We start from the raw sequence: 14,221 nt of genomic DNA on the forward strand, positions 1-14,221 counted from the left end.
AAATGTTGGCATCTGTAATTCAGCAAAGCCTTTTCATCTTGAAATAAGATGCTCCAGACTGATAACAAGAATAATCCCTCTCTTGATCAAAAAAAAAAATCTGCATTTTACCAATTAAAGCTGCTGCCAGAAGCCAAAAGGAGCAGCATTGAGACTCCACTGAAGTTTATCTCTGCTAAACACAAGGAGGAATACAGTTAGAGCTTTGTTTCATTTTCAGCTTGACTACTTTATCTCACTCTAAGAACTGCAGCATCTCAGCCCAGTGATACATATAAGAATGGTATTGCAGACTTCATACCTACAGTACAAGCCACCAAACCTACCCCCTCCTGACAAAAACACCACCCATTCATTTTCTAGATTAGATACCCAGCACCTTGGAGAAAAGTCACACGTGCATAAACACTTCAGAGCAAAAACACTGAATAAAAGGATCAGGATAAAACACAGGATAAAAGGATCCGCTGCTTGTTTCTATTAAGAGGTTACACAAACAAAAGGTTCTGAAAAAAAGATAGACTAAAGGGAACAGAGCAACTGAAACTTTAGTGTCAAACTCTTAGAACTATCTAAAATGCATCAGCTAAATTTAACTGCATACCCACATGCCTACATTTGCCCTTCTAAAATTGCCATTTCTATGCATGATCAAGCATTTACACATGTAATAACCTGGTCGGCACAGATTAAGTTTTCCCAGGAGCAATCACTACACGCGCAAACATTTCAGGCATGGTTTAGGTGGCCAATGTGGAAAATGGGACCCTCGTATCAAAGAATTTGAAGCTAGCTTTTCATGTGTGCACTGTGGAGTAAACCCTGGCTTCTACCCTGTAGGCACACGTGGGAGACAAAGCACAGCAGAAACATTGTTTTTCCTCTGATGGATGAGGGGTGCCAGACAGTGAAGAACTTGCACTAGGTGGATACTACACTATTTTATGGCAGAGCCAAGCTCTACAGCAACTTTTTGCACAGGAGTGAATTTCAACCAGGATAAATCTGCTGGCCCAGGTCCCCCATGGTGGCGATGGCAGCAAATTGGGCCTACTGTGCTCTTCCCAACACTCTGGACTAGCAGGTACAATCAGTTATGCGCCAGCTATGACACATGGGTGCTGTATAATTCATTGCTCTGCCCCATGCCTTTTCAGCACATTTGTCTAAGCACTGTTTATTCAGGCAGGATATTCAGGATTTGGTCCTCAACCGCTATTTCACACACGGAATCAACGCTGGAAATCACCTAACTAGTGTAATTAAAACAAGACAGGAGTTGCCATTGTGACTGCACAGCTGGCCAAACCCACCACTGGACATGCAAAATAATATTCATTCCCACAGGACTCCCTTATACATTTTTGCACTCAGAATGCACAACCAATCCCCTTGCTCATTATCAGACCTGGTCCTTTCCATCTGTGTGCCCACTTGTGCTAGTTAAACTGCATTTTGCAGCTCATGTTTCCTTTCAGTGTAACTGGCTCCAGCAATGCAAATGAAAAGCAGTAGTAGGTTAACAACAAGTTTTCCTGATGCTGAAAGAGAAATGCTAATTACAGAGCAATTAACATAGAAATGATTATATGTCTCTCTCGCTAAATCCCCTTTTAATTCCTCACAGATTAGGGTGATTTGTTTATTTGTAACCCTCTTTCTATTTAAAAAATAAAAGCAACCAGAACAACCCAACCTTTTTTCCCGTCGCTGGTGCACTGAAGGCCATACTCAGGGCTACCAGCTTACACACACTATGTAATAGACCACTTAGGGAACCTGAATCAAAGTCCTCTGGCATCAGTGGTGAGTATTTCCACTGATTCCACTGGGCTTTGGATCAGGCCTCCAGTGAGTAAGAAAGTGTAGCTAATATAGCAGTGCTTACTCTATACACAACCCTGGGCTGCAAAAGGCTGCCTGCAGACATTTTGAAGATGGACAGGAGATGTGCCAGGCCCTCAAGACTATTGACTTTGCATGCTGCACGTGGAAAACAGCTGTGTAGCAGCCATTACATGAATCTGGAGTTACTTAGCCTTGAAACCGAGAGCACTTACACAGTTACTTTTGATAGGGGTTAGAGGTCCGGGGTGTAATTTACTAGTATACTTTTTCAACAAAACATTCTATACTATACGCCTAAATAGAGAATGTGTGTCAGAGAGAGAGCACAAGTGCGTTGGGCAGAGATGTGCCTTTTTACGCTCTAGAAAGCATGTTGGTGCTCTAAACAACAACTCCACACAAATACACTCTAGCTGTGCAGTTGGCAGACTGTGCCATATGAACCTGTGCAAGAAGAGGGAGTATAATTTCCCCATAATCATTTTTTTAAAAAACAAACGCGGGGGGCGGTGGGGGAAATTCAAAATCTAAGAACTAAATATTCACCAGAGACTCTCTATGCATGTGCCTCCCCTTACTATCATCCTAGATCTGGAGACAGCTACAAAACACACAGAGGAGGTGTTGAAAAACCTTTCCATTGCTCTCTCTTACCTCTAAAAGGCTCCCCATCCTCTCAACCCCATCATCAAGTTCAGGATCTGGATTTGACTCAGGTCACCCTACTGTGAAAAAGATTTCCCTTATATGTAGTATTAATTGTCCACATTTTGAAAATGAGCAAAGTTCAGACCCAACAAGGGAAAAATAACCTTGCTAGTTATAGATAAAATGCTCCACCTAGAAAATAACAATTAAAATAATTGTCAAATCTATTCTTCAGTCATTTCATCTGAAAGGAAATGTACCTGAGCTATTCAGGGCAAGTCATGTTTTTACACTGCCAAGCACAATGAGTTTCTGACCTAGTGGAGGCCGCTAGGTGATACTGCAATATAACTGAATAAAATAATAGCAAAGCACACTGGAAACAGTCCTTTCAAATAAAAAATACATTAAATACATGTGTGTCATTAGGCTCCTTTAGATCGTTTAGCCCCTCAGTTCCTGGGGCCATGCCAGTACCACATGCACTGTCAGCGCTGAAGAAAAGAAAGAAAGAATACAGCAGATGACTAACCACATTTGAGAAGGGCTGTATTTGTAACTGCCTACTTAAAATAAGATGCTAATAAACAGCTAAATTGTTGTCAGTGGAACCCTGCCGTCCTGGTCCACGCAGGTTGGTTCGTTCCATTGGCCATACGATTTTTAAGGACCTTTTCTTGAATGTGCACACAGGTGCATCTCACATGCTCAGTCACAGCCTGACCCTGCAATGTCTTACTCATGTGAACAGTTCTTATCCATACCTGTAACCTGCCCCTAGTCACAGCATGGGGAATGGAGTCCCTTCCATGCCCTGGAACACTGTAGGTAGCTAAGGGAAGCTCTGTCCAATCCCTGCCCACCACAGCCATTCCGAAAGGGAACAGAAGCAGCACCAGGAGGCAGTGCAGAAGCAGAACAGCCAAGATTTTCAAAAGTGATTAGTGATTTCCAGTGCCTCAATTTTTGGGTTCCCAACTTGAGTCACCCTAAAGGGGCCTGATATTCAGTGGATGAGTGCTTAGTAGTGTCTGAAAACCCAGGCTTAATTTAAGATGTCTCAAATCAGGTATCCATAGATTGCAGCACCCCAAATCACTAGTTACTCCTGAAAAGCTTGGCCTATATGTCCTGGTGGGTAGCCCTGATCTGGGGGTCTGGGCTGGCTTTGGGGGCTGAACCCCCTGATTCTTTTGTGAGAGCGAGGTGCAACCCTCTGCCTCAAAGGAAGAATCTAGAGGAAAGTCAATGAAGGAAATGCCACATGTTGGTTCTTCTGAAAGGCTCCAATACCCAGCAAGTCCTACTGGGTACAGGCCATTTTGCATATCATAGATTGGCCTTTGTAAATATTAAGGGCCAGACTGTGGCTGCCCCTTGTGTATATGCCAAGAGGCGTGGATAATGTGCAAGCAGCCTTCCCATTGCCTGCACACAAGTGCTAGTCACAATAGCAGGTTTGCATTCAGTGGAGTGCAAGGGCAATGGTATCTGTTCATCTTTGGGGGAGTAAATCCAGCAGCCTAGCCCTGCCGATGCACAGGAAGAATTCAAAAAACTAAAACGCAAAATGTATGCTGTCAGTCTGAGTTTAGGGCTTCTTGATCTCGTATAATCAAACACAAGAACCATAAGAGGATTTTACTGCTGTGCGATTAAGGGGAAAACACTAACCAAAATAGGTCTATAGTTCTTCAAGTATAACTATTTGTGTTTTCAAATAAAAGAATAATTATCATCAAGACTACACAGCAAGCGGGGAGGGAGGAGAAAGAGTGTTGCATTTTTCTGATTGCCATTGTGTTAATATTTAAACAATAACTTCAGTCGTTTCCTTTAAGGATAATTTTCTTCAACAATTTTTAATCTTTAATGTCTAACCCCTTTGCAATATTTTGTTCTTTTTCGTCTCACTGATTTCTAGGGGGTGGGTTGGGAGTAAGACAAACTGCAACAAAAAGAAGAATTAAAAAAATATACAGTATCTTATTAGCTTCTGGGCATTGGAGAACATTTATCAAATATTTAAAACAAACTTGAGCTCAGCTAAGCCCAATTATAATATCTCGCTGGGCAGAGAAATTAATTAAACAGCCGCATGATAAAGACCCCAGCAGCAAACTGAAGTGTTAAAATAAATAAGTTTTTTTTTTGAAGGATGTACAGAAGAAAATATGTAACCCACATGTTCAAACAGTAATGGAAGTAGGCAAGCTGTTCAGGAGTGCAGTGTACCTGGCAGGCGAACATAGCCCAGGCCCTAATACTGCTCTCCAACTTTGTGATTTGCTAATGTGAAACACATGCATCCCTTTTGCACCAAGTTCAAATAACCCTGGAATTCCAGCAGTGTAGCTCAGCGACTGAACCAGAACAAGGGCAGAACTTGTCAGGATTTAAGAGCTTTCAGCAAAACCCTTCAATTGCAGCCGGCACCCTATTCCATAGAAGGATATCAATTATAGATAGTGACTTGCTTCAGCAGGGCAGTCGGTACTGTCAGACAGGAGATAGACAACCATGAAGAATCATGAATCTTTCTATTAACTGTTGGGGGGAGGGGGCAAGGACGGACAGGTGCTATAAATAAAGCACAGCATGTGAATGCTTTAACACCTTGCCTCTTGGCGTAAGTATCATGAAAATTTAACCATGCTGAGTTCTAAGTGGCACACAGCACTTGAAAATATGAACCACTGAAATTGTTACAGTGTCAAATGCTCTGGGGTGGGTCCACAACACCTCTTTTGTGTATATTTTTATTTATTAATTCATAGAAAGTAAAGTTCTGTTCATAAATTCAGTAAGAAAACACCATCTCTTGGAGCCCGCTCCTGCTTTTTTTGAGTACCCACAATTCATACTAATGGCGGTGGAAATTAGGATACACAAGCAGTGCAGGAAAAACAGTATCAAATAGTGATTAGTATGCCTAAGATTTAGATTTAATTGTGCTGTAATATATATGATGTGTATACATATTCACACATACATAGTCTGTGAGTATGTTATATAATCTATATTGTAGCAGAGCACCAGCTCTACTGTGCTTAAAGTTGAGAAGTTTCCTGTTAAAATCTCTATAGACATAGTATGTGTGCCTATGCATACGCGCACACACACTACTTGATTCTCCTATTGATACTCCAGTGTAAATCAAGAGTAAATTCACTGGTCAATAGAACTACTTCACTGAAAGACCAACAAAGAGTTCTGTGGCACCTTATAGTCTACCATACGTATTGGAGCATAAGCTTTCGTGGGTGAATACCCACTTTGTCAGATGCATGTGGTAGAAATTTCCAGAGGCAGGTATAAATATGCAGGCAAGAATCAGTCTAGAAATAACGAGGTTAGTTCAATCAGGGAGGATGAGTCTTTGTTTAACCCTGAGCTGATGGTGTCTGCTATGTACATTGGCCAAACTGGACAATCCCTCCGTAAAAGGATAAATGGACACAAGTCATTTATTAGGAATGGCAATATACAAAAACCTATTGGAGAACACTTCAATCTCCCTGGATACACAATAGCAGATTTAAAGGTAGCCATCCTGCGGCAAAAAAACTTCAGGACCAGACTCCAAAGAGAAACTGCTGAACTCCAGTTTATTTGCAAATTTGACACCATCAGCTCAGGATTAAACAAAGACTGTGAATGGTTAGCCAATTACAAAAGCAGTTTCTCCTCCCTTTGTGTTCACACCTCAACTGCTAGAAGAGGGCCTCATCCTCCCTGACTGAAGTAACTTCATTATCTCTAGACTGATTCTTGCCTGCATATTTATACCTGCCTCTGGAAACTTCCATTACATGCATCTGACAAAGTGGGTATTCACTCACAAAAGCTTATGCTCCAATACATCTGTTAGTCTATAAGGTGCCACAGAACTCTTTGTTGCTTTTTACAGATTCAGACTAACATGGCTACCCCTCTGATACTTCACTGAAGAGTAGAATCAGGAGATATACACAGATAAATACAAATACATATGTACCTCCCCACAAGCAGTGATAACATCTATGCGATAAATTGCATTTAGCCTGCCCTTACACAACTTCACCTGCACTCTGCCCACTAATCCCACTGCACTGGAATTCATTTGAATATAGCAAACCTCACAGCAGTTTAAAACAAAACAACCTGCTAGAGGAAGATCTCTGTCTTTTCCTTAAATATGGAGTTTCCTCGAAAACTACAGTGGTCTGATGCAGAGTGGCCAATATTCAGTCCTGCCCCAGTGGCAGGTTAACAGTTCCAATTTAAAAATGTTAAAGCTCTCTACTTTCTGTAAAATACATTAAATTTATGGAGCACATGGTAGAATGGTGTAATACAGAGGTTTGATTTATACTTGTTTGTGAAGACCTGCATAACTCACTCATGTATGAGTCACACAGCCATTGCAAACTCATCATGCCAATAAAAGGACATTCTTTGTATGGGTCTCAACAGCGTCTATCACAGTGGAATCCCAATCCTGATTGGGCCTCCAGCTGCTACCGCCACATAAATTTTAAATAAGAATCAATATACTCACAGTAGACAACCACATATTTTCTCTCACTCTAATTTGCATGGGCACACACACTGCACACAAGGTCAGAACCTCAGAGGGGGAACATCTGCATTTGACCAACAGTATTCAACAAAAGCAATATAAAAGTAAAGACATAGAAGGAGATTGTCAAAGGTCCAAATTAGGGCTGTCAAGCAATTAAAAAAATAATCACGATTAATGTGCTGTTAAAGAGCAACAGAATACCATTTAAAAAAAAATGAGGAGTCCTTGTGGCACTTTAAAGCCTAACAAATTTATTTGGGCATAAGCTTTCATGGGCTAAAACCCACTTGATCAGATGTTGTTGATACAGACTGACAGGGCTACCACTCTGAAACCTGTCATTTATTTTAAATATTTTTGGATGTTTACTACATTTTCAAATATATTAAATTCAATTACAACACAGATTACAAAGTGTACAGTGCTCACTTTATATTTATTTTTATTACAAATATTTGCACTGTAAAAAACAAAAAAATATTTTTCATTTCACCTCATACAAGTACAGTAGTGCAATTTCTTTATCATGAAAGTTGAACTGACAAATGTAGAATTATGTACAAAAAACCTGCATTCAAAAATAAAACAATGCAAAATTTTAGAGCCTACAAGTCCACTCAGTCCTACTTCTTGGTCAGCCAATCACTCAGACAAACAAGGTTGGTTACAATTTGCAGGAGATAATCCTGCTTGCTTCTTGTTTATAATGTCACCTGAAAGTGAGAACAGGCATTCTCATGGCACTATTGTAGCTGGTGTTGAAAGATATTTACATGCCAGATGCGCTACAGATTCATATGTCCCTTCAAGCTTCAACCACATTCCAGAGAACATGCTTCCATGCTGATGAGGGGTTCTGCTCAATAATGATCCAAAGCAGAGCGGACTGACGCACGTTCATTTTTATCATCTGAATCAGATGTCATCAGCAGAAGGTTGATTTTCTTTTTTGGTGGTGTGGGTTCTGTAGTTTTCGCATCTAAGGCTTCTGAAAGCATGCTCCACGCCTCATCCCTCTCAAATTTTGGAAGGCACTTCAGATTCTTAAAACTTAGGTCGAGTGCTGTGGCTATTTTTAGAACTCTCACATCAGTACCTTCTTTGCGTTTTGTCAAATCTGCTGTGAAAGTGTTCTTAAAACAAACATGTGCTGGGTCATCAGCCTAGACTGCTATGACATGAAATATATGCAGAATGTGGGTAAAACAGAGCAGGAGACATACAATTCTCCCCCCCCCAAGGAGTACAGTCACAAATTTAATTGACACATTATTTTTTTAACGAGCATCATCAGCATGGAAGCATGTCCTCTGGAATGATGGCCAATGCATGAAGGGGCATACGAATGTTTAGCATATCTGGCATGTAAATACCTTGCAACGCTGGCTACAAAAGTGCCATGCAAGCAACTGTTCTCACTTTCAGGTGACATTGTAAATAAGAAGCAGGCAGCACTCTCTCTCGTTAATGTAAACAAATGTGTTTGTCTTAGTGAGTGGCAGAATAAGAAATAGGAATGAGTGGACTTGTAGGCTCTAAAGTTTTACACTGTTTTGGTTTTGAGTGCAGTTATGTAACCAAAAAAAATCTGCATTTGTAAGTTATACTTTCACAATAAAGAGATTGCACTTCAGTACTTGTATGAGATGAATTGAAAAATACTATTTCTTTTGTTAATCATTTTTACAGTTCATATATTTGTAATCAAAAATAATAATATAAAGTGAGCACTATGCACTTTATATTCTGTGCTGTAACTGAAATCTATATCGAAAATGTAGAAAAACATCCAAAAATATTTAATACATTTCAATTGGTATTCTATTGTTAAAAGTGTGATTAATCGTGATTAATTTTTTTGAGTTAATCGTGTGAGTTAATGGCGATTACTTCACATCCCTAGTCCAAATACTAATTAGGTATCTAACTCCTTCAGTGGGAATTAAGCACATAAATGCAATTTGCACCTTTGAAAATCTCCTCCTGTCATTAATATTGTTTTTATTAAATGCGGTTGGCCAAATTCCCAGTTGTAAGTATTTATTATATCCATTAAAGAAGTGCATAGACCCCACAGAGAGCTAGGTCCCATTGTGCTACGTGCTGTCTGTACACATAGTAAGAGACAGTCTCTATTCCAAAGAGCTCACAATCTACGAGAGACAAAAGTGGGACACAGAGGCTCAGGGAGCCGAAGGGCCAGATTTTCTTAGCTATTAGGTGCCTAAAAACCTTTGAAAATCTGATAGCAGATCAATATCAGAGGTGGGAATAGGCTCCCAGGTCAGTGTTCTATACACTGGATCATGCTGACTCTGGTAGTTTGATTTGTACTGCTTTGAAGTGGCAGTTATAATTATTATTTATTATTATTGCTCTTATTATTTCATTTGTGTTGAGAGACCCGAATCAGAATTGTGACCTTGTTGTACTAAACATGTCCAGACACATTTGAAGACACAATCCCTGCCACAGAGAATTTTTTTCTTTGTAATGCTGTGAGGTCCCATATCAAATACTAGCATCGCTTTCAAACATAAGAGACATTCTATTTCCATGTAATTCTTGCTGCTGGCTCTTACCAATGTAATGGGTCCCTCTACAAATCAGATCAGTAACAATATCCACTCTTAAAATCTCACATTGCAGTGCCATTTAAAACTATAACATGTTAGCTATATGACATGCACAAGAGAGTTCAATTAGATTGTAAGTCTATAATTTTAAAATTTCAACTTTCCTCTCTTTTCACTACTAAAGGCATTTTTAATCTGCCTTTCTCTTTTAGTTCTAACATTCTGGTGGAAATGATTCATCATCAACATTGGATCATTTCTGAATATTCAGAAATGTTTTTCAGGCATCCTAATACTCCAATCTTGCAATCATCAGCATATATGTAGTTTGCTGCGGCCATACAGAACCGTATTGAACTCAAGGGGGTGTTTTAGTAACTGCAACAGTCTGTCTGCACACAATCAATTGCAGGATTGGGGCCTAATTGTCTAAACTCAAAGTCTTTGTGGCTTCTGCTAAAACAGTTGCTCTTCATTAAAAAAAAATTACACCTCTGCTCAAGAATAATTCACATGGTCTCAAAAAAAAAATCCCACTACACTTGTGTAAAAATGTGGAAATATAACGTCACTGAAATAAATTTTATTTTGAACTACTTGCCATATTCTAATCTGTGATTCAGCAATAATTTCTGCATCACAAATTTGTTACTAGTAAATATGTCTTGATGGAAAATTGCTAACGCAGCCTTAGTCGTATTGGGCGATATCTTCAGCCAGTGTAGATGGGTATAGTTCCATTGACACCAATCTATCGATTTGCACCAGCGGACAGTTTGGCCTATGGTGCACTAGAATGTATTAAAAAGCCTGGAAAAATGTACATTTATCAACAGGCTTATTTAATACTATAGGCCCGATAAAAGAACAAATTATTCATAATATACAGCACTGTATATGGTACTTTTTCATGAAACAGCACGGTTTTGATGCTCTGTTCTCTTCATCTGGTAACGTTGGTCTGCATCTCAATCCCCAGTCAGGGCCCAGGAGATTGTTTTTTAAAAGTTCATCATTAAAATAGTTCTACTATTTGGCTATTTCATTATTTAACAGAGGTACAGTCAATAGAGTTGCCGTGGGCTACAAATAGGGGAAGAGAGTGTTTGCTAAGAGAGATTCTTAAGTTTGATGCTACAATTTTTAGCCAAGTGTGCGACACAGTAGTAAACAATGCAAACAAAATTGTGTTGGTTGGGTGTGTGCGTGTGTGACTAACCTTTGAACTGGAATGAATAAGGCTACAAGATTTGCCTTAATTCAAGGGATGGCAGTAACCCAGTTTATACATATCCAGCCAAGTAATCCACCTCAGTGCACATACAACAGTAAATTGATACATAAAATAAACTGTAAATCCTCAGGGGGAAGGAAGAATTTCCCCTTCTCCTCTTTCTATTGTTATAATCCCTTTAGGAAAAAAAACCAAACTCGGGTAAAGGTTAATAATAATTCATGTCCAGCTTACTATTACTCAATAACTATCAAAGTCTCTAACTCAAAATAGTGTTTGCTAGCTTACAGGATCAGAGCCATTACACTCTCTATTGAAGACTTTATTGAATTTTACACTAAGCTTTAGCTGACTGAACAGGTCAAGCACTCTGGCTCACAGTTTTCTTTATTCTCAGAAACTCATAAACCCTTCTCCAGTTTGCAACGCTGTTAGCTAAGAAACTTGACTCAGCACAGGGTCAGAGAACCTGACCCCCATGAAAAAGGTCACATAGTTTTAAAACCCAGTTCCTGAATACCATTAACTTACATGCACTAGCTGTTCCTGCGTGTCAAACTCTCGTGAACAGCCTTCCCAATGGCAGTTCGTCTCATAGACCACTTCGGGCTCCTGCTTGCTTTCATCTTTGTCCCCTTCCTCCTTTACAAGGGTCATTCCTTCTGGCTGTTCCTGGGGAAAAAAATAACAAAAAACAATCCACGTGTGAAGAGAGGCAAGAAGAAACTCTGATAAAGAGGGGACAGAAAGATGAATTACTTCAACATTAAAGGAAAGGTACAGTATGAAAAGCCCAGTTTGGATTAATTTACTCTTGATTCAGCTCATTACCCACATTTAGATAAAACACAAAAGCCCCGAGTGGGCCTTGTAAACAAGACATTGGTGATAGGCTATTTCTCTAAGAGCTGGCTCCCTTTTTTAACAATATATTTTCCAGAAGTATCCAGTGCAGATCATTTCTGCAGGAACCTCCTCACATGGTGCCTTCTTACATGAACTGATAGAAGAGGAGGAGAAAAGGCAGATCATGTCCCAAATTATTCAAACCTGCTGGCATTCGATACCAATTAGAGGTGGAAGAGGGTGAGGGGAAGAAGGGAGGGGAAGGCTCAAAACTCCTTTAAAAAAATAACTGGGAGTCACAATGAAATAAATTAAAATAAAATAATAAAGGGCCTGCTTCTAATCCTTGGATTAATGATATGGGTCATCCCAATTGTTTCAATGGGATTATTACTGAGTGAGATATTATGCAGTATGAGTAAGGGGATCAGAATTGGGATCAAATACTATGGCTGTGCTTGCAAGCGAGATCATCAGCAATCTAAAATGTACTTCAATTCTGAATCCCATCCCAGGTTCGGAATGTGAAACTTCTTCCAAAATTAGACTGATCATTTTCAGGATTGGATTCATTTGTTTTTTCCCCACAACGTGTGTATGTGTATGGTGGGTGGTTGTTTTTTAATGTATAGCTTCAGTTCATAGCAAAGCCTCATTCTCCCCAGCTTGCTATTTGCTCAGGCTAAGAGTCAGATGTCAGGAGTCTTTCTAAACATTTGTTTCAGATTATGAAGACATGCTATTTTCCACTTCAAACCCCCATGTAGGATTTAGATGGGCTTTGGTTTTGGTTTTATGGATTCAGTGAAAAGACCGAGGACCTGATTCTGATCTCACCTACTTGGTGCAAATCAGAAGTAACTCCACCGAAGTCAGTGAGTTATGCTGGTAAAAAAGCATTGCAAATGAGATCAGAATCATATGCTGAAACCCTGAATCTGCAAAGCACTTAAGCACATGCGAAGTCCATGAGATTTAAGCATGTGCGTAACTTTAAGTACATGTTTAAATACTCTGCTAAAGCAGGGCTTAAGTGCCTCAGGTTCATCTTTTATCACCAAATACACCACAGCAAAGAGAGGATTGAAAACTCCTCTAAAGACACACACAGATGCAAATCTCACCCCACCCCATCTCCCAGCAAAAAATATAACACAAACCAAGTCATAATTGTTTACATTTGATTCTGTAATGATCCCTTGGTATTATGGACTGACACAGTGTGTGTGTGCACATCCATGTATGCTAGGCCAAGTGCTACAAAGGGGTGGAAAGCCTTAAAATGTGCTACAGATAAGATGTGCCTTCTCTCTGGCAGTGAGATGAAAATCTGATTAATGAAACCTGCATGCTGTACCTGCATGTTTCCTGCACCTGGACTAGGGAGGTCCTCATCTGGTTTTATCTTGGAACGCTTGTTGTGCATTGGATCCCCGGTGCTGCTCACTGCAGATTCACTTGTGGGTTTATTCTGCTGCAGGTATTGTTCCCCCAAAAAGACAAAATTAGACTGCGATAAATACACAGAGCTCCAAATAGAAATATGCAGCATCTGCTAAGCGACTTTATGTGGAGATGCAAGATTGTTAATTATATTGGCTATACCATTATACTGTATTCAATTACATAGCATTAACTTGCAGAATAGCTGCATCATTCAAACTTGTAATGGAGAAGGAAAAAATATAAGTGAATATACTCTGTGTAATTAATTCATTATTATAAACCTTTGCTGCTTTTGTGAGGATGGGGAAAGGTAATAAGGAGTCAATATTCCACACAATTAGGACTTCAAAAGGCGATTACCATTTTGAAATGTGAGATCACTGTACATTAGCTGCAATCAACATGAGAAGAATGAAAGTTTTACTTATAAGAAAGGCTTTATATTTTATTTTACATCTATAGATAGAATCTCAACATTTTTCTGATAATTATAGCGGAGGAATAAGGAGAAGATCTGAGAGCTAATAGAAAACCATAGGCCAAAAAATCTTGGGAGAAACTCCTGGCTCCACTGTAGTCAACAGCAAAACTTCCACTGATATTTGTGGGGCCAGGATTTCACATCTTGTATCTCAGGCTCTTCTCAGGGCCGGCCTTAGGGAAAATGGCCCCTGGCCCCCACTGCATCCCTCCCATTGCCACAAGCTCCCTTCCGCAGCCTCATATCCCAGGCCCTCCTGCCCCTTGACCACGGCACCTCTCTGACCACGGTGCCCTGGGAAGTTGCTCATGTTGCCCACCCGTAAGGCTGGCCCTGGCTGTTCAGAATACTAGGACCTGCAAGCGGATCTGCTGGGTGCATCTCTGAACCTGCCTGGAGCCCCATTAAAATCAACGGGAGCACTGCAGGGATTTGTCCAGGTAGATCCACTTGCAGGATTTAGCTTCAAGTTTTGCAGCATCCAAAACAATAAGGAACCAATCCTAGGCCATGCTAAAAACAAATAATGATTAATAACAACAACATAAACCATAATGAATCCAAAACATCAGCCTGAT

General features: G+C 39.9%; 1 protein-coding gene across 3 annotated transcripts in view; it reads right to left on the bottom strand.

Moving 5' to 3' along the window:
* GLI3 (GLI family zinc finger 3) overlaps nucleotides 1-14,221 on the bottom strand; it is a 257,580-nt gene that overhangs the window by 33,846 nt on the left and 209,513 nt on the right. For 2 of the 3 annotated variants that reach the window (XM_030551397.1, XM_030551399.1), the window contains 2 exons: nucleotides 13,074-13,190; nucleotides 11,402-11,542 (listed from right to left, as the gene is read on the bottom strand). In XM_030551397.1, coding sequence (XP_030407257.1) covers nucleotides 11,402-11,542; nucleotides 13,074-13,190 — 258 coding nt within the window. The remainder of the gene's footprint in view (nucleotides 1-11,401; nucleotides 11,543-13,073; nucleotides 13,191-14,221) is intronic. The other variant, XM_030551398.1, reaches the window with a different exon arrangement.

The sequence above is a fragment of the Gopherus evgoodei genome, chromosome 2 (genome assembly GCF_007399415.2).
Source record: "Gopherus evgoodei ecotype Sinaloan lineage chromosome 2, rGopEvg1_v1.p, whole genome shotgun sequence".
NCBI classification, from domain to species: Eukaryota; Metazoa; Chordata; order Testudines; family Testudinidae; genus Gopherus; species Gopherus evgoodei.